The following is a 22050-nucleotide window of genomic DNA, read 5'->3' on the forward strand; positions in this document are numbered from 1 at the left end:
TTGGGACTATAGAGTAGGTGCGAAATCTTCTGAATGTCTGTTTTTGCTAAAAACTTTTGCACTATCAATGAGGAATGGTGCGTGGTTCATTGTGGAGCAAAATTCAGCTTGTCATAGCGTTTTCGGCTTTATGACGCTAATATCGAACTGTCCGGTGATGACAGCTGATGTGATGAAGCACGATGAAGTGAATATCGAAAGAAACCTTCAGTTGGGATTTGGGTTTACCTTGGCTTTTGTCCATATATTTCTCATCAACATCATCAGCACAAATTAACCGTTGCTTTGAATCCCTGTAGTTTTTGTTCACGGGTGAGAACTCTTCGCATCATTTGTGCGAAAATTTTTCCTTATGTAACTTTTAAGAAATAGCTTTTTGCTGACTAAAACTACCAGACAAGTATTAATGATGAGGCGCAAGTCATATGTATATGATTGAAGTTCGCGTCGGTACGAATAATAACTAAATTCACAGTGTTAATAATCAAGTAATTGTTAATTTTTTAAGGTTCTCTACAGAAGTCTTTTCTTAAATGTGTCATAGCAGAATATAATTTGTTTTTAAAACCTTGTCCTATTTTCAAAAGAGAGAAAAGGATGGTCGATAGTATTTTTGTTATGTTATTCTTGTGGAAAAAATAACAACCTTATTGTTTTTAAATTCTATTTAGTACACTTTCTTTGATGGGTATCTTTACGAGACCTAGTTATAAATCTTTTATCACAGTTGCTACATGCATAAGGACGTTCTCCAGTATGCGCCCTGATGTGTAATTTCAGTTGCGATCTTTGTGCAAAAGATTTGTCACAATGTTGACATTTATATGGTTTTTCCCCCGTGTGTATTCTATTATGTATTTTTAGTCCTTGCGAATGTAAAAATTGCTTACCGCACACCAAACAAATGTATTCTTTGGTTTTATGTGTTTTCAAATTCGTACTCAACGCGTTTTGTTTATCGAAAGTTTTTCCAAGAACATTACTACTGAAACTCTCTTTATTTATTCCGTGTATTAAACATAGATGTCTTTCCAGATTTTTGTTATAGGGAAATGTTTGTTTACAATCTTTACAGTGAAATTTCCTGTATATAATATCCTTTATATTTTCTTTACTAGATGTTTCATTACTGTTAGAAACTTTTTCGCCGTAACGTGTAATCTGGGATTTAACGTGAAATATTTTATGGTCCTCGAACCATTCCTTGGAAATGAAACTATCTTCGCATTCGTCGCAAAAAAAGTTATTGGTTTTGTGTTCAACTTCGATGTGATTCATTAATTCATCATTCGAAATTGTTGAAAACCGTTTGCAAGCAGCGCATATCAACGTTTCGTGATCTTCGTTATGTTGTATCGCGTTATGAACTGTGAGGAAAACGTAATTCGCTAATCCGTATTTACAAATGTCGCAAAAATATTCTTTCGGTCCGTGTTTCAAGATCACGTGTCGTTTGAATTTTTCTACATCATCAAATGTGAATTTGCAAACTGGACAACTGAATAAATCCTCGGTCTCATCTTCGGCGTCTTTCAATTCATCTCTTATTTTCTTATGAGTTTCATAGTGATCCAGTAAAGCTTCTATAGTAGTTCGTGTTTCGGAGCAGAGTTCACACTTCCAAATTTTTGTTTTGGATGGTGTTCTAAACAATCTTCGATATCTCGATGCATTCCTGGGAAGTTTGTTCTCTGCTAGAGCCGTATAATCGAAAGGATTCTTGTAAGATTCCACGAAAGAAAGAGGTTTTTGATCTTCGTTGATTGGTGATTCATCAGATGTACATTGTACGTTGTGACTGGATGAAATGGAATGTGATGCTATAATTCTATTCAAACTAGAAAGTAATTTTACTTCTTCTTGCCTAAAAAATATGTTTATCAGTAAATTTATTTCAGAAAAAGTACCAAATAAGCAAAAAGAAGAGCCAGAGCATATAGAAGAAGAGACACAGAATGAGGAATCGGTAGAAGGACATACACAATTTCAAAATAATATTGGATAAAAGTCCAACTCTAATATTGTTTAGAGTTTCAATAATTTGTAAATATTGTCTGCCGTTCATAGAAGATGAAAATTTGGCTGATAACGGGAGGCATATTGAATTAGGTCATTAAGGTAGTACGTGACTTCCAACAACCTTTTGTCGACGTGATACTCTATTAAAGTATATTGAAAAAAGGACTTGTCAACTAAACTATCATGTTTGGTTAAATGCAACTCATACCATCGTAATTTTTTATTAGGTATATGTAGAAATGAAAACTCATTAATCAGCGGTTTATTCAATTCATATTCAAAAAAGGTTCGTCATGCACAGTGATGACAGTCCCCAAATTCTTCTTGATTAAAAATTGGTAAATTCCATCAAATAAATAAATAACCCCTAAAATATGGTATACTTGGATGAATTAACTGTAACTATGTATCCCCTTTCATTTTCAAATGAAATAGCAATTTTTGACAGCCCATACAGTCACTTTAGACGAATGTAGGTGTTTCTGATGTTTATGTTTTGGATTATTTGCATTCCAGTAGCGGCAATTTTACTTGTTGACGTGTCTATTAAGATGAAAATGAAAACAAGATGTTAATGAACGTTGAAAAGCGCTCAAGCATCTGGTTTACTAAGCCGAGCCTATGACCAGCATCCTGAGACATCGTCTCAGACCGTTCTAGAATCAGTCGAGCACCTGGCGCATCATTTAAGCAGAATTTTCTACAGCCACAGTCGCTGAATCATTGTTGTTGTAAAACTCACACACGCACAACTCACGGTTCGCTGCTGAGAAACTCTCCATAGCGACTAATTCCCAAGAGCCAGGCTACCGATTGACATACCTCTCGCGCCCTTCCGTATAGCTGTGTTCACGCAACAAGCAATACAAAGGTCAACTTTCTTTCAGACACCTTGTATTTTGGTTTTATCATTTATTTATATTCGCAGTATACACCTATCTCCCGATTTACACGGTGGATACGTTCCTGAGAAAAACGTGTAAATCGAAAATTAAAAATTTTCAAATCAAATCGTGTAAATCGAAAAGCTTGCAGAAAATGCATAATTTTGCTATTTAACAGTTGCGATTTTTTTCAATATTTTTAGGTGTACACAAAAATGAAATGCATTGACAGGTTAAAATATTTAATATATTACGGAAACAATGTTTTTTTATTTAATTACAATACATTGAACAGAATAACAAAAAATAAAACCAAAGGTGTTTTATTATCCTTCACCACTGTCAGAAATTACTCTCATTCTTTTTTTAGGAATCGAAGGTTCGAATTCACTTTCATCACTCGAAGTTATTTGTTCCGATTCGATGTTTGAAGCAGAAATATTTACATTATGAGAGATGGTAATAAAATCGGTTATTAACAATTGCCACGAATTTTTTGTAAGATCCTTGTAAACTTCTTCATATTGAACCAAGCAGTGATTTATGTCACGTTGGAATCGTAAAGCCATTTCAACGTTTGTGTCATTTTGTATAAGCTTTCTTCCCAATGAGAATCCTTCGCGGATGACTTTATCAGTGAATGTTACCGGTACTAATTCCTCTTCATCAGATTTGTCAGACTCACTTTCGCAAACTAAGTTAACTAAATCATTCTCACTTAGTTCTTTATCAGGCATTAACTCTGCGATATCATCATCAGTAAAATCATCAAAACCTTCTCCGCCCAATGAATGCGCCATCTGCCGATATTCATCATTTAACGTTGAAATGGAATGTTCATTTTTGACTACATTTGGCAACAATTTTTCCCAACAGCTATTGAGCGTTGTTTGCTTAATCGCAGTGTTTGATAAGGCAAATATTTTTTGGCATCTGGAATAAAACATTCATGAAACCATTCAGTAAACATTGCAGCAGTAACCCACGCTTTCTTATTAGCCCTCCAATAAACGGGAAGATTATTGATGTTTACTTCGTTGGCACGTTGCATTTTTGATTTGTTAATCACTAATGGTTTCATAATATAATCTCCTGAAGCATTGCTATAGAAAAGAATTCTTATGCTGCTTTATGACCACTAGCCGATTTATAAAATTTTGAGACATAAGTCCTTTCAGGCATTTTTTTCCAGAATAACCCTGACTCATCAGCATTGAAAACCTGATCCAGGGTGTATGAATTGTCGTTAATAATTTCTGCAAAATTAGCTGGATATTCTTAGGCTGCATCTACGCCGCCAAAAGCAAGTTCACCTTTTAATTTTAAGCTGTGTAACGAATGTCTTATTTTAAATCTTTCAAACCAGCCAAGACTTGCCAAAAAATTTGGCTTCTTTTCAGTTGAAGAAGAAGATGGTAATTGCTCTACAAGTTTTTCGTAAATTCGTAGTGCTTTATTTGTTATTGCGCTTGTATCAATGGGTACTCTTTTTTGTGTTTGATCTTCTATCCAAAGCATTAACGCTTTCTCCATTTTTTCCATTGCGATATTTCTGGTGCATAATGTTGTGCCCATACTCGTGGTATTGCAAGCTGCAATACTCTTTCTAATTGTGTTTTCATTTGTTCTAATAGTTCTTATTGTAGCTTCGTTCATGCTATATGATTTTGCAATATCTACTCTACTCTCCCTTTCGTAAGCGATCCAAAATTTCGTTTAGTTTCTAAAGAAATAACTTTTCTTTAGAAACTAATTTATTTATTATTTATTTCTTTATTATATATGTATTATAAATAAAACTTTATCAAAGCGTAAGAGAATTCTACCTAATGTTTATTGGTTAACTAAAAAAAAATCAACAAATTATATATTATAATAATTGTTTTTTTCATTAATTTACAAGCACTAAGCGCCAAATAAGAACAAAATTATACCTTTAATAAAATAACCAGTTGTTTTAATTCACCATAACTAGACTGTTTAACAAAAGTTTATTAATTAATTTTTATTCCAATTAAAATGTTTTAATTTTTTTTTTTTTTGATTAAATCTATTTGGTAAATTGCCATCATTTCCCTCAAAAGTTTCCCGCATTTTTCCCTCTGAATTTTATTTTAATCACAGCCGTTAATTTATAAAAATTTAAATTATGCACTCACTTGTAATTTACGAATATGGAAAATTAAATATTTCTGAAACTGTGAAACTTTCACTCAAATACAATTTTCCATAGATAAAACTTTAATTTTATGCGAAGAAGTACAGACACAGTGTGCGTGTGCAGCAAGTCAGCACATCAGCTCGGGATGTGTGAGATGTGTATACAGCGCACGTGTTCAATCACAGTAGCATTTAGTAGAGTGCGATAAAAACAAAAAAAACTTATTTGGAAAACCGTGTAAAAGCGAAAAGTAGCGTGTAAATCTGGGGATAGGTGTATTCCGTAGTGCCATCGCGTTTGCCAATCTGGTTGACGCGAACCTTAAACTTACCGTATTTTTCCACTTATTGATAGTCCAAAATCGTAGAAATTCTAGATTACAAATTTTACGAAAAAAAAAAAGCATAGGAGAAGAACTATTTTATTTAAAAAACACTGTTTATAATAAAACTTAAATAACTAGAATAATTATCTGTAAAGGGCCGATTATTATAAAATATGACAAAAGTACAAGTTAAAATTAAAGATATTGATAATTTTCAATATCTGTAGCAGGGCTAAACAAGTAATTTGTATGCGCATTTTATACATTTCAATAATCTATTAATAATTTATATATTCATTGTCGAATCAAAAATATTTGCCGGCAATTGAAGTAGCTCGATCCGATATATAAAGCATCAGCATAATAATAAAACACCATTATAAATGAATGCTGATAATATCCGACGATTCCGTATCTGTAAAAGGTCAAAATGTCCTAACTGAAGTTTTTGCGTTTTTTGACAAAACGGTAAATTCTATAAGAATGAATTAAAAGACGAAAATTAATGCACGGAGTTAATAATAAGAGAGAGCGGTTTGTTAGTGGAATCCAATTGAAAAAGATTAGAAAAACATCGGTTTACCATTCTCTATCTACTTCTCGGCAATCAAATCCAAACTTGTTACTCTTACTTTGCTGATCTTATCTCTCGGAACTTCAACGTCAAGGAGATCCATCAGAATAGACTAGACAAGTAAAGAAAAAGGTACATTCATATTCTTTTTCTCTTTACTAGCAGTTCAGACCCATTTAATCAAGCTCCAGTACCACGCTCTCTATGAATTGTACATAACAGAAGAAGAACCACCGTTCCTTATAGATAACGCCACACAAATAATTATAGCCATGAAAAAATCTGGAAGCAGGCTATAGGTGAATGCCCTATGCTTTTGGTGCCCAGTGACATGTGACTATTAATAAAAAAGGTTACTGTCAAAACATTGGATGAATGACGTTGAATCTACAATATTGCATAATGGATCTTGTATATCGATATCTCCAGGATTGATGACTTAGCTAGATCAGTCTTCTGCAGAGGACACCTCAAAATATTCAGATCTTGCAAGTATATAGCGGAGGACGAAACTTAGAATTAAAACATCCTGGATTATATATTGATCAATTAATTGGTCATCCAGACCGGATCATTAACAGAGATGGATATTGTGTCATGTAAGGCAAGTAAAGTTGTAAAGATCTATGTAAAATATCTCGATACAGCCCAAATTTGACATCTAGTGATTATTTCTTGTTTCTGCGTATGGATACGGTTCTATCCAGATAACGATGTCAAATTATTCACTGAGACCTTGGATTTATTGGATCAACTTGTTGATAAATATTTATTTAACCGATTTGTATTTTTTTCATCAACGCTCTTATTATTACATACTAAAGATACTGTATCAGTCTTATTGATTAACGTACTTATTTTTTGGCTTGCGAACATTTTCTAGTACGTTTTACAGATTTTTCTGATTTTCCTTCGCAGGTTCTTAAATGATGATCTCGAATATTTTTCGAAACGAATCCTTTTTTACATAAATTACAACTATAGGGCCGTTCTCCGGTGTGATATCGTAAATGTAAAGTTAACGTTGATCGTTGGGAAAAAGATTTGTCACATAAGTGACACTTGGCAGGTTTTTCTCCAGTATGTACCCTCATATGTAATTTCAATTGACAACTTTTTCTAAAACGTTTTCCGCAAACTGTACACATAAAACTTTGTTCCTCGTGTTTGGTTAGATGTGTCGTAAATTTGTGTTTAACCGTAAAAGTTTGCCCGCATGTACTGCACAGGTAAGATTTAGACGGATGTAAACATCTGTTATGTTTGAGTATATTTTTTTTATAAGGAAAAGTTACGTTACAAATATCGCATTTGTACTTTACCAATTTAATGGTTTCTCCGTGTTCTTTTCTCACATGTTTATTTAAACCGGATCTACTGTTGAACTTACACGGACATAATTTGCAACTAAAACAATCCTCGTCTAGATGAAAAGCTTTGTGATCCTCGAACCATTTTTGGGAATAAAAGTCTCTATTGCATTCGTTGCAGTGAATAGGTGAGATTTTATGTTCTCTAGACAAATGATCTGCTAGATCTGTCAGATTTTTCGTTTTAAATTTGCTGCAAACCGAGCACGTGAACGTTGACGCATCTTCCGAATGACAAACGCTGTGAGAGCACAATTTAAAAATGTCTTCGAATGTTTGAAAGCAAATTGTGCAATGGTCGTTTTTAGGTGCGTGGTTTTTCAGGATGTGAAATTCGTAAGCTCCTTCAGAAAATAAGTAAACGTTACATACGCGACAAAGTAAACCAATTTTCTCTTCTTCAGTTACGATGTCATTTTCTTCTAATTTGTCCATTGTCTGTTTGTGCTCGGCGTAATGATTGATTAATGAAATTTTACTTTCTAATTGTTCATGACACATTGAACACGTCCAGGAGATCTCCAACTTTTTAACTTTTTCTTTTGGTTTTTCGGTCATTGTAGTATAGTTTGGGGGTGTAGTTGAATAATCGAATGGGTTTATATATTCGTCATGAACTGATTTTATTTGGTTTGAAATAAGGAATATTTGCTTGGGATGTTCGGATGAAAACACAAAAGATTTACGCATTATATCGAGTGGATTGATAATTTGTGAATGCGCAACTTTTATAGGTAATGAGTTTGATGTTGTGTATACAGTATTTGGAGCAGATGTACAAGTCTTGACATTTTGTAGTTGTGTTGAACTATTAGATAGTTGAATTGGTACTGTCGGATATAAATTCAAACGATTTTTAGATACAAATTGTACCGAACCAATATTAAGTTGATTTGGTACCGTTGATAATAAAGGTTTTGAGCTAGATGTTCCATTAGATATTGGTGAATGTGTCGTTTTTAATAGTGAAGTTTGAATATTAGATGTTTTTATTGGGTTATTATTAAGTTGATTTTGTACAGTACCGGAGTTTGGTACTTGTACCGAACTGTTAGCAAGTTTAATGGGTACTATTGGATACATTGTTTGTGAAAGTGATGTAGCTTCTTGAACGATAGGTATTATTTGTATAGAACTTTTATTAGTTTGATTCGGTAGTGCTTGATAAACCGTGTTTGTTTGATTATTATTTTTAAAGTTTATTTCTGATGTAGCTACTTGACCATTATTGTTAACTTTTCCTGGTATAACTGGGTGTGTGCTGTTTCTATTTGTATTGTTTACATCTAATTCGGGTATTCTAACTTTCATGAAATTAACATATTTGACATTTTGAGCTTCGTCGCTTTTGAGTGGTACTATAAAAGTATTGCCATCTTTAACAATTTTTTTATATATCCGAGAATTAATTATAGGTTGTGAGGTTGATTGGTTTGGAGTAAGCGGTTGACGACTTATTGTTGGTACTACAAATTGGAAACCTTCTCTGACCACTGTTTTATATGGAGGAGGAACTTCAATGTTTTGTTTTGTGATTGATTTCGGCTCGATGTGTATCATTTGCGGTTCTAATTCTTCTGGAATTTCAGTTTTTATATGAATTTCAGAGGTGAGAGATTCGGAAATATTGCTTGGTAATATGTACCTAAAAATAATTTTTTATTAGAACTATAAAATCGATTAGCAGGCGAACAAATAAATAATTTGTATTTCAAAGATATATCCATATTTTTTACAAATATAAAGACTTAATTTAAGATATTAGATAATGATAGTGAATGAAACACAATACAATACAGGGTAAGCTCGAAAAGTTTTGGTCTAAAGTAATGGCGGCTAGAGTTATGTTAAAATCTGAAATAAGCTGTAGATTTTGAAACATGATGTGGCACTTCCAAAATTCTTGAAATATCCTATACCACAAGCTAGAGACTTGAAATTGTAACCAATAAACAAGGGCTTGCCCGTTAACTGCATGTATCCAATTCATATAGGGTGTTTAACTTAACCCTCAAATATACAATTTAAATCATTTATGAGGTGCTTACTTCGAATAGACACCCTGTATTTGGTTTGGTATATAAACCTATATCTAAATCCAGTGGAGTAGCGTGCTTAATCATAGGCGCAAGCTAGGCCTCAAATTTGAGACAAAAAATGTTTAGCCTGAAGCCCACTGTCTATTTTCGTAAAAAATATAGCTACAAGCAAACTATTCTAAAAATTAGAAAAAAAGTTTGATTATTCGCTTTTATAATAAAAAATGACAGGAAGGGGAACATGTGAATAAAAAAAACGTTTACGTTTTCTGGTTATTTATTTGTATTATCATCCAAACTGTTTTTTATGAGACACTCTTTATATGAAGTGCAGAAAAAGAAGTTAATGAATAAACCATTAATATTAGTTCAAAAAATTACAAAATGTGGTCACTTAGATCCGCTAAATTGTTACAATTATATTGCTGCAGTAAGTTTTGAGAAAAAGTAAATTGAGAACCCTAACCAGGTTTTTCCAAAAATATTATATTATTTTCCAAGATAATATTCTATTCTTTAAGGTAATTCAAATAAAAACTGAAAGAGAAAAATACGTGAGTTCAATATTTTAAATAACCCCATAAAAAAAGTTTGAAACGGTTAAATCTGGTGATCTGGCCGGCCAGTGCAAATCACCATAACAAGAGATTAAGTGGCAAGGAAGTTGTTCAAGCAATATGTGCTGTTGCATCGTTTTGTTGATACCTTATATTCTCCGGTCTCCATCCATTCAATTGAGGAAGGAAAAAATTGGTAATTGAGGCTTAGTAGCCCGCGCCATCCACAGTTGTCGTTTGGCCTTCGACGTTTTAAAAAATGACTCAATGATTCCTCCAGAGTAAACAACACACCACGCAGTAACCTCGAGCGGGTTTAATGGTGATACACAGAATTCAAGTGTCCCAGAAACAATAATTTTGTTAATTCACGTAACGATAAATATGTAAATAAGCCTCTTCGCTTATGATGCTTTCCGATGTTCGTTCGTTGAGATGCAGTAGGTTTCACGCGTTTGGCATTCAGCCGTTAACAGGTGGAATATCTTCAAATATTTTAACAAAATTCTTGGTAGGGATCGACGGCTAATGCCAAATTGCATAATAGAAAGTCTGATCGATATTACGGGATCCTTGTAACTTTGTGAACAAAAGTGCAACTGACTCAGGCACAGAGTTTTCGGTAGCCTAGCATCGTGATTACAATTTTATGCAGGGGAAATCGTGAAATTTCTGTGGAAAATTCCATAATCTCGAGCCTCTTTATCTCGCGGTTCATTTGGTTAAGTCATTATAGCGACAGATTTGCGTTCTTGACTACCTTCGTCATGTTGCTCGACCCTCCGTTAATTTTCTACACCTTTTCCACTCATATAGTTTTTAACGTAGTTTGAAAACATCCTGCAATGATCATGAACAGCTAGACAAGGAAAGACTAATGGATCCTGGGCTTGCTACATTTAAATGGACGCTATTTTTTAATATTTTTATTGTGTGATAATTAATTCTTATATATACAACTTATTCAAGACTTGAATTTTTATACAACGGTGCAGTGTGTTGCTTATGATTCTAAGAATAAGACTGATAAAGAAGTACCAGGATAATCGTTTGGCAGCTAAGAAAAGTTTATTATTAAATTGGCTCTCACCGAAAATAAGATTCTAGATACATAGTAAGGAGGTCCAATTGTTTTGAATCATCCACAGACAAACATTTATGTAAAAGTATTGATGATACAATGGGAATAATTACTAGTAATACTACGATTTACATTTACTAAAGACGAGAAGTGTGGCGGGTATCAAACAGCATGTAAAACTCCAGAGAAACAAAAATTTCAAATAGAAAATCATTTGGAAGAAAGACTTCGAAGGAAAGTACTACTAACTTTCTATCAAAAAGAATCTCCAACAGTAGAAAAAGGTCTTGTCATGGATCGAAATGATAAGAATGATAAGGATTCCCCAAAAGTCTACTTAAACAAAAACGATATTTAAATATTGAGCAGAAATTACCTAATTGTTGATTTTTGATACTACTCTTTCCAGTGACTACCATGAAGACATGAATGCTGATGATTTTCCAAATGGTTCGAACAACCAAGTGGTTAAAAAAATTATAGGAAAAGCTATATTCAAAGAATATGAAGTTCCATCGTGGTTCTGTGAAAAAGAATTGTAATCTTTGTGTTTCCTCCTTAGATATTCGAAGAATATGAAATTAATGAAATAGCAAAAAAATCGTTAAATGATGGTGGTTATGTCTCGATATTTCGATTGAACTGGTATGGTACATATAAAGGGATAAGTTTCAAGAAAAAAATTCTTTAAAATGATTGATGTTTAACAGTTGTCTTTGGAGGCTGTAAATAATATGGAACCAGAAAACTGGGAGAAGGCAGTTAATCATACCATTAAATAAGAAGAGAAAATATGGAAGTTGGACAATATTACTGATGAAATGGTTGTAACAGTTCATTTTTTGATTCCGATGTTGAGTTGGATCTATAAGGGATAGATCTACTTATACTAGTCAGTTTTAATATTAAAATTATTCTTTATGGACGTAAGTTTGTTTAGGAATCAAAGTTAAACCCTTATACCTATATAACCACTATGACACAAACGAAAATTGAAACAAAAACAGCTTTCGCAGCTAAATTTTCATTCTAGGAATATACAGAATAAATATTTAAGATACAATCTGTAAATTTGCGAGAAAAACTTGATTCTATTAGCGATATATTTTAGCAAAGTACTGAAGCAGCAAGCTATAATTAACTGTCTATTGGCGGAGCTATATAAGAATGCATTGAAGAAGTAATAATCTGCTACATGTGAAAATAACTAACACATAGTAATTTGCAATCGATAATTGTAATTTATAGTTTCTAATTCGTATAATCTCTATTTTACAAGCTACCTGCACAATTTTTAGTATGCATATTTAGCGCACCCCTTGACGTAAAACCAGAGCTACAAATTTGACAAATATACGGTCTCTCCCCGGTATGCGTCCTTAGATGGATCCTAAGTGGGGCTCCCTGACTAAAACACTTACCACAATATTCGCAAGAATACGGTTTTTCGCCACTATGTACCCTTTCGTGCATAACCAAATAATCTTTTTTTGTGAAACTTTTCGCGCAATACGTACAAGTGTAAGGTTTAAAACCAGTATGAACTCTGTAGTGAACTCGAAGTTTATTTTTTTGGGCAAAACCTTTGCCACAAGTATCACAAAGATGCTTTTTGACGTGCGGCAGGCTGTTTTTAACGTGTTTCTCTTCAAAATGTTTTTCCAAAGTATTCATTTTACTGAATACTTTGTTGCAAATGGAACATTGATTAGGAAGTAGTTGACCATCGATACCTACTCGATGAGCGCGTAATTGGTGACTCAAGAGATATCTTGAGTAGGTAAACATTTTAGAACAAACTATACAAGAGAACGGTTTAATACCTAAATGTTCGTTATTATGTTCTCTGTACAACACTAGGTCATTGAAGCCTTTACCGCAAGTTTCGCAAACGTAATTGAATTTTTTCAGGTGAGTATAGTTCACGTGAACCAAAAATCCTGTTCTTTTCAACGTCGTGTAGGAACATAACGGACAACGGAATTTGTTTTCGGGATCGTGCGTGTAATTGTGAGTACCGAATTCGTACAATTTCGTAAATTTTTTGTTACAAATCGTACACGTGTAAAGTTCCGCATGGGTTTTAATGTGCATTTCAACTTCTTCCTTGGCTGTAAACTCTGCTGAACAAGTACAACAAACATAAAGATCCTGTACTGCGTCATATTGGTATGTGTGCTGTTCCTCTTCTTCTTCTTTATTGTGATATTCCTTCCGGTGCGCGGAAAGATTTCTTTTGCTGGAACAAATTTCATCACACTTCTTACAAGGCCATTGTTTCAGTATGTTATACTGCCTTCTCGGATAAATAGATTTATTGACTTGAGAATACTTTTTATATCTTTTTTTGGGTGTCGGTCCATAATCGCTGTCTTCTTCGCCGTTTGAATTCTGGTTGTAGGTGAATTTCGTAACTTTATGTATTCGAGTAGGTCTGTTATTTGTATAGTAATCATATTCTTGCTTTATCCTAAAATAAAGTGGGTATATTAATGACAATATAGTTTAATGCTTTGAAAAATTTTCGTCGTTTATTATTTTCGAAGATAAGTTTATGTAAAAATTTCAACCAAAATTATTGAAGCATACTTTGTTTTTGTGGCTAATTACTAGGAAAATTAGGCATTAAATTGCTAAATTTTTCTCTTTGAATCTGAGAATTAACTGGGTAAAAAAGGAAAGGAAATCTGTGAATTCGCTGCGCTCAAAGAAACGTTTTTCCAAAGTAGCTTATAACGTACCACTCAATTAATTTCAATATATTTATGATCTAGTTAAAATTATCTATTACTTATTAATTTATGAATTAATTATTCAACTGTTTTTGAAGAATTGATGGTATATAAATGAACTTGAGTTATAATAACTTACTACAATAACTGACTGAAATAAAAGGGAAAATATTTTTGGAATTCTTTACGAACTGTATATCAACGCGGCTCTACACGTGAACATTCCGGATGAAACGCGGCGAGGCATCGTTATTGGTCCAAATTAATAGGACCATAATAAATCACAAATAAAAAGCCGCGTTGGAGGAGCGAGCGCCGGATCGCTGAAGAAGCCGTTAGATCAAGTATTTTAAAGGAATTGCATCGTATTATTATACTGCAGTGAGATTGTTTTTATTTGTCTGTTGCATAATTTTCTTAAAATGTTTGACACGTAGACAGATGAGTTATTTCTAAAACGGTCAATTTTGCTGGGTTTCTTCTTCAAGTGTCTACCTAAATAAAACAATTTTCTGTCGTTAAAAATATTTTCCATGAAGCTAATCAAAGAATAAGTGGAAAAAGCGTCTAGGAAAAGGTTGAAACCAAAATGTGGGATATATACATTGTCATTGATATGCAAGTGGAGCATCTTATTGTAATGTTGAAGACAGCGGAAGCTCAATGTCATGAAACCGCAAATTATTTCTTAAATTGCGGTCCTGTAACATGCTCGGCTTTGGCGTTTTCAATTCTGATCAAATGATCTATTCGTGAATTTGTTTTGGTTTACTATTTTTCTTCTATAAATAGATTTTAGACATCGGACGATATTAATTAGGTTCGCGCAAAAGAAACAATGGTTGGTAGATGTCACTGTGTTAGGTCATTGATAGAGCAAGAAAATAGCTATAATCTGAAAATAGATTCGTCTAGATTTCTTGAAAAACAATAAAGTTATAAACCGTCAATGCTCAAAGATCATTGTTCAACAATTTGCAAAAAAAAAACGATAATCATGATCCAAGCCCGGAGTGCGTTCACGGTTTAAAATATTTATTCCAAGAGGAACAGAAAACTAGGTTAAGTCATTTTCAAAGTTTATGCAATGTTTTTTTTACTTTCTGGCTCTTCGCGACGGATTGAGGAAAGCGATCGAGTCCAGAAGATTTCTCGATCTCGGAACTGTATTGGTTCTTTTCTCGGAAACTAACCTAAATGAATTCATGATTTTTTTTAACTTCATATGATTATTGGTCGAGTGGGGTTTCATTATATTTTGTAAATTTTATGTAAATACAATTTTTGTAGCTTCTGAATATATTAATATTTACATCACTGATATACAGAGAGTTTTCAAATGTGAAAATTCCTACGCCTCAATTTAAACACGTTGTAACTTGTCTCTAATTCTATGAAGACTCCAATTGCTTTACTTTCTTTCAACCATACTCTCTTTGTTTATTGAAGACGCAGTATGTTTTTATAATAAATAATATGGCGTGCGATAAATATAAAACACCTGTATTGTTATAATATTATTGGCAAAAAAAGTGAAAACAAGAAGATTATGTGAAAGTGGAGAGGGAGACACCGTCGCTAATGAGCGAACGACAGAGTGTTAGTGGAGATTTTATTTTGTGAGATATTGAGGTTAAAAGGCAAGTGGTAGAAAAACAACCTAGTACCAGCACTCCCTTAGATCTACTAAAAATTTCAAATATCGCCATTTAAAATCATCATTTAGCTTGTACAAAGTTTTTTAAGTTAAGTTCGAGATCTGAACTACGATTTTTGTTAGAAGTTTTTGTGTCGAGGTGATCACTATTAAAATGATTTTGGTTGATGTCATGTATGTTTTGAACTATTGGGTGGCCGGTAAAAATAATTTCAACTGACTGAATAGTCGAAAGAGAATCAGTACATATGCCTTTATACAGGGTGCGGCAGCATAACTTCCTTTTTTAAAAAGTTCGCCATTTAGTCGGTAGATGTCGTAACGGTGTGCTAGTGGTCTCGTTCGAGAGGGGGGACTATAAAGTTTTGTCCCGGCACAGTTCAGTCGCCATCATGCGTTGGAACAGTGAGGAGCGTGCGTTTGCCGTTGAGGTTTACTTTTCGAGCGGATGTTCTGTGATCGCAACCCAGCGCGCCTTTCGGAATCGCTTTAATTTAGCCCCCTTGGCCCCTGTCCCGGACCGGAAATCAATTGTTACGTGGGTCACTACGTTCAGACAAACTGCAAGTGTGACAAGACGAAGAACTGGAGTCCCTCGGCCCATTAGATCACCGGAGAACATTGAGTTAGTTAGAACTTCAGTGTTGCGATCACCACGGCGTTCTGCGCGCAAACATGCGTCTGCCCTTGGACTTTCCGATCGTTCTGTGAGGAGAATACTTCATGATGATCTTCATTTTCATCCATACAAGATGGCAATTGTGCAGGAACTTTCTGAACGTGACTTCAATTCTCGGAGGAACGCGTGTGAGGTTTTTCTGGAAGTCGTTCCTGAGGACGCTATTGTTTTTTTTAGTGATGAAGCCCATTTTCATTTGTGTGGATCCGTAAACAAACAAAACATGCGCTACTGGGCTGATACCAATCCTCGACAATTGCATCAACGGCCTTTGCATTCACCTAAAGTCACAGTGTGGTGTGCAATTTACTCACGTGGAATTATTGGTCCCTGGTTCTTTGAGGAAAATGAAGTCACAGTGACAGTGAATTCGCACCGGTATGTAAACATGTTACAGGAATTTTTTTTCCCACGGCTAGATGAGTTGGACTTAGGGGACACTTGGTTCCAACAAGACGGAGCAACGGCACACACTTCAAGAACATCGATGGCTGTTTTGAGGGAACACTTCCCAGAGCGCCTTATCTCAATTAGGGGCGATTTGGAGTGGCCAGCCCGCTCTCCCGATTTGACCCCTTGTGATTATTTCCTATGGGGTTTTTTGAAATCCCGTGTGTATGTGAACCGTCCAAGGACCCTACAAGATTTGAAGACGAACATCCAGGAAGAAATTGCCAACATAACGCCTGCTATGCTGGCAAGAGTCATGACAAACGCCAGAAATCGGTTTACTCAGTGTATGGAGAATGGGGGACGTCACCTAACTGATTTGATCTTCAAAACTCAGTAAAACAAAACTTTATGTATGTGCCTGTATTATAAAAAACGAATAAAAATTTTCTGATTCATACAATAAGTTTTATTAACTTTTGAAAAAAGGAAGTTATGCTGCCGCACCCTGTATCTGTGGGGTCGATTACAAGAATATTTTTAGTGCAAGAAGGAGAAGAAGACAGGGAGGTAAAAAAATGAGTTCTTCTTTTGAGTAGACAAAAGTGCGAGCAATTTATAGAGATTTGTTAGTGGGATTGTAACGATTAGAGCAGAGATTCCCATAGTGGTCGGAATTAACTAACCCGAGTTCTCATTTAAAATTTTTTAGATACTGTATAACTTGTTCTAGGGGTACCGACATGTTATGAGAATGACTAATATTTTAGTAGGAAGTATCATTTTTGTACTTAAAAAAACCTAACAATCGATAAGCGTGCACACGTCCGTAGAAAATAAATTGACTTGTTAAAAAAGTAGAAAGTCGCCAGATTCGTCCATCGCACTGAATTTTTCATTTTTTTATCTTCACTTTGCGATTTAAATGTTTTTTCAAAAAATAATCGCTACTCAAGTATTCTTACGTAACTTGTATTAATAATTATTAATTACACTTGTTACTTACTGAGTTTTATTGTATTTATTTTGATAAATTTTGATGACTAAAGAATGTTAAGTTCACTCACTTAACCAACAGCAAAGTTTCTAAATTGGTAAGTATTTTGTATCAATAGAAAAAAAAATTGAGATAAAATTTTTTAATTAATTTTAAAATAAATACGGGGGTCTGAGATATCAGTTCAGTTAGGAAAAGGGGTCTGTTGCTTAAAATGGTTTGGGAATCCCTGGATTAGAGTATACTGAAGCAACAAATGAAAGATGAAGAGATTGTAATATTAAAGAGAAGTTTGATTCATTAGTAGCCGGTCTAGAGCAGAAGGTACAAAAGTAGAGGTATTGTGAACAGAATCAAATTAATCATTGTTAGACTTGGGTGCAGATATAAAGATAAAGCTATCATAGACAAACTTAAAACCAATGAAAGCTATGTAAAGTAATGATAATATTATTTTGTGGGAGCCCCATTGAAAGTAACTGAGACTTTTAATTGTGTTTAGCTTCTCTAAAAAATTGCCTTTGATTTTGTGGATATAGTATATATTAAAAATAGTTTTAAAGAATAAATTTATTTTCTACCATATAATTTACAGCTTATTTATAATCTTCATATTATCGAGTACAATTTTTATAATGCATAGTTAAAGCACTTTTAGATATAAAACCAGTATTACAAAACTGACAAACATACGGTCTTTCTCCAGTATGCGTCCGTTGGTGTATCCTAAGTGGAGCGCCTTGGCTGAAACACTTACCGCAATATTCACAAGAATACGGTTTTTCTCCACTATGTACCCTTTCGTGCATAACCAAATAATCTTTTTTGGTAAAACTTTTCGAACAATAAGAACAAGTATACGGTTTAAATCCGGTATGAACTCTATAGTGGATCTTTAGTTTAGTTTTCTGGGCGAAACCTTTGCCGCACGTATCGCACAAGTGCCTTTTATCATGAGGTAGATTGTTTTTGATATGTTTATCTTGAAAATGTTTTTCTAAGGTACTCATCTTACTGAAAACTTTTTTGCATATCGAGCATTGATTAGGAAGGAGTTGACCAATGATTCCGACTCTATGTGAGCGTAATTGATGGTTCAACAGATATCTCGAATAAGTAAATATTTTGTCGCAAACTATACAAGTAAACGGTTTGACGCCTAAATGTTCGTTATGATGTTCTTTATACAAAACCATATCGTTGAAACCTTTACCGCAAGTTTCACAAACGTAATTACATTTTTTTAGATGAGTAAAGTTGATGTGTACCGAAAAACCAGTACGTCTCAAAGTTGAATATGGGCATAATGGACAACGGAATAGCCCTTCTGGATCATGCGTGTAGTTGTGGATAGCAAAATCGTATAGTTTTTTAAATTTTTGGTTACAGACGGTACACTCGTACTGTTCTGAATGAGTTTTAATGTGTTTTTTCACCTCCTCTTCCGCTGTAAACTCTGCAGAACACGTATTGCAAATGTAGAGCTCCTGAATATTATCAAATTGGTATGTGTGTTCTTCCGGCTCTTCTTTAATATGGTTTTCCTTCCTATGGGCAGCTAGATCTTTTTTTGTAAAGCAAATTTCATCGCATTTCTTACAAGGCCATCGTTTAAATACATGCGATCTTTTTGTTCTAGATTCAGAAGATTTTTGTTTTTTTTTAGTTTTGGTTGATGTGTAATCATTATCAGGGTACTCTTCAAAGTCATCTTCGTTTTCATCATCACTTTGTTTGTTAATTTTGATTTTTTTGTGTGTTTGTTTCAATTTAATGTTTGTAGTTTCTGCAGGGTATCCATAATCTTCATCTTCACATTCTGATTTTATAGATTCACAGGATCTACTAATTTCGTGTTTTGTGATATAATGTTTCTTTAAGGTTTTCCTAAAATAAAATTTCATTATTTGATATCAGTGTTGAATAAAGACTTGAAATTCTCGTTACTGACTTTTTTATTTAATATAAAGAGTGCTAAGTGTAGTGGAAAGCAGCGATATCAACAATATAAACAAGAATCAAGACCAAATCAACAATTGCATCGAGGTTAAATTTGACCCAGACTCACCAAGAAATAACATTGTCACATATTTTGATACAAATCTTTATGTCCTTCAGTGCCTTAAGCGAATTATTTTTTATAATCTCTATTGAATCATGGCGCGTTCCAATAATCGGATGTTTGAGTTTCGAAAGATACCCATAAAAAATTTCAAAAGTTGTAAACAATTAAACACCTTTGTGTTTGGTTTTTCGCTTATATCATGTAAGGTATACATATGTTTGAAAAGAGATCCTTGAAAAGGAGGAAAATTGACATCATTCCGGATCGATTTTTTGGTGTGAAAAGCAAGCAATAGAGGGTTAACCCTGTAACACTCGAGTAGTTCGAATGGTGCCTGCCATGTGGAGATGCCTGTCGAGTAGGTTTCGCAAATACTGCTCTAGGTAGGATTATGTTGGACAGTATGGAAGAGCATCTGTCGTGGTAGGACATTTCTTCTATGCTCTAACCTGTTTCTAGTCTACTCTAGATCGTTTATAAGTCTTCTGTTCTTCTCTTTAGTCGATTAACCGCAGGGTATGCTTGGGAGTCGAGCTCCAAATACTTCAAAGATGGACAAATACTGGACTTGTATAGAATTCGAAATTGTAGCGGGGTATATAGCTTTTTGGTCTTGAAGAGGGCTTCAAGTTTTTGTGAAGCTGCATTTGCTAATTCAGCCACGTGACTATACCAAGACGTATTGCTCCGAATCTCAATATCCAACAAGCGCATCGGTGATGATGGTGATATCTCATGTTCAAATTTAACCAAATGATGAGCTGCAGTGTCAGCTTTCTTTATCAAAACAGCAAATCTGGAACTTTTCTGCAATAAACTCATATTGCATATATCCTACTCAAAAATGTTTCCTTGTTTCACTACTAAAAGAAATGACACTTGTATTACGTTTATCTCATTATTTTAATACGCTCTCATTTATAAAAATAGACTCTGAGTCATGATGAGTCGATGCAAATGAATCATTCTGGGTATATTGATACTGGCGCACAGATAATTTTCGTTGGGTTAAAAAATATGGAAATATGGGGATATCTGTCATCATATTATTCATTCATAATATGAATAAAATTTTATGGAACATCTCAAGTTTATTATATTTTATTAATTTATATTATAATATAATTAATAAACAATAAACAAAACTTTATTTCCAAACAATCTTTATTTGAATTTGACCCCACTGCTTATTAATATTCGTATTGTACTTTGAACTATGGATCTTTAGCTAGATGATACTGAAGACCTGGGAAAGGATTTCTTAAAAACCAAAATGATACGTATCTCACTCTCGCATTGAAAATCTACTATATGTATTGTTTGAATATTCTTCCATACGTAGCAAGGCTTGCGTATTCTTTATCGGATTCAATTGAACTTTTTTTGTAATCTTTCCAAAAGTGTGTTATGCTTCGACGATCATTCGAGCAACTCGAAACACAAACTGATTCGATGTGTTTCCGTATGGCTTCTTCGATTTTTTTCCCGACAGTCGGATGATGTTTGTGTTTTCCCCGCATATCGGCTTCGATTAAACCGTCTTTATTTTTTTTACCCAAAGCGGTCCTGATTGTTCTGTCGTTGATGTCCAGGGTGGCTTTAAAAAACGTTTTACATACTCGTATATTTTTATTGTCTATTTCGAAATAAAAGGCGTTATTGAGTTGTCGGTGTTTATCGCCATTAACGTACCTATATCTGGGCATAATGGGTGTGGTTACGGAAGTTATGTAATTCCGTTGCCTTGTCAGATCGGCTAACGCCCAGTACTCGTCGAATAATTTTCTTCTTTGAGATTCGTTGATTTTTTTCGAGCAGCCTATTTTACATTTGTTTCCACACGGCGAACGCAGTTTTCGTGCTTCTATTATTTTATTGCTTTTAGAGGATATATAACTAAGACCAGCGTTTCTTCGTAGCTTTGCTTCCGTTTTTTTGTTCAAGGTTATTCGAGATGAAATATCCATCTCGTCTTCGATGTCGGAATCGTAATTTTCCAACCAACTATCTATATTTTCTTTGGTTGAACCTTCAATAAGATCGAATTCTTCTTTTACAAAGAACTCCGTTTTAAAAAATCTAAAAATATTAAATTAATTATGAGAAAATGACAACAAAAAGTTTTTTTCCGTACTTACTTTCTCAGAATTTATTCGTCGAATTGATGACATTCAATAGATAATCTAGAAATTTTAAATCAATCCACATCAGTGATTCCCAAAGTAGTCCAGTTGAGCCCCAACGATTCACGAGACACTCGACGGGTCTACGTGAATTTCCATCGTTAGATCTGATATTTATATTTTCCATTGAAAATAGTAAAATTTTGGTTAGGTGATCCACGAGGAAAAAAATTGAGATTTTCTGTTCTGCATATTAATTTATAAAGTCAAATTACTCCTATGAAGGCGCACGTGCTTGCACATGACGATCTGAAGAAATGACAAAAAGCGTTGCCTAGCAGAAAACCTCGTGACTGTCATGGGAAAAACTGGGTCCACATTCTACCATCTTCTGAGG

General features: G+C 34.0%; 1 protein-coding gene across 1 annotated transcript; it reads right to left on the bottom strand.

Moving 5' to 3' along the window:
* Positions 1 to 663: 663 nt before the first annotated feature.
* LOC130441700 (zinc finger protein 585A-like) lies at positions 664 to 3984 on the bottom strand. Its single transcript, XM_056775483.1, has 3 exons — positions 3890 to 3984; positions 3390 to 3836; positions 664 to 1864 (listed from the first exon to the last, which is right to left on the bottom strand). The coding sequence occupies exons 1-3, from the start codon at positions 3982 to 3984 to the stop codon at positions 664 to 666; spliced, it is 1743 nt and encodes a 580-aa protein (XP_056631461.1).
* Between the last annotated feature and the right edge of the window lie 18066 nt (positions 3985 to 22050).

The sequence above is a fragment of the Diorhabda sublineata genome, chromosome 3 (assembly GCF_026230105.1).
Source record: "Diorhabda sublineata isolate icDioSubl1.1 chromosome 3, icDioSubl1.1, whole genome shotgun sequence".
NCBI lineage: Eukaryota > Metazoa > Arthropoda > Insecta > Coleoptera > Chrysomelidae > Diorhabda > Diorhabda sublineata.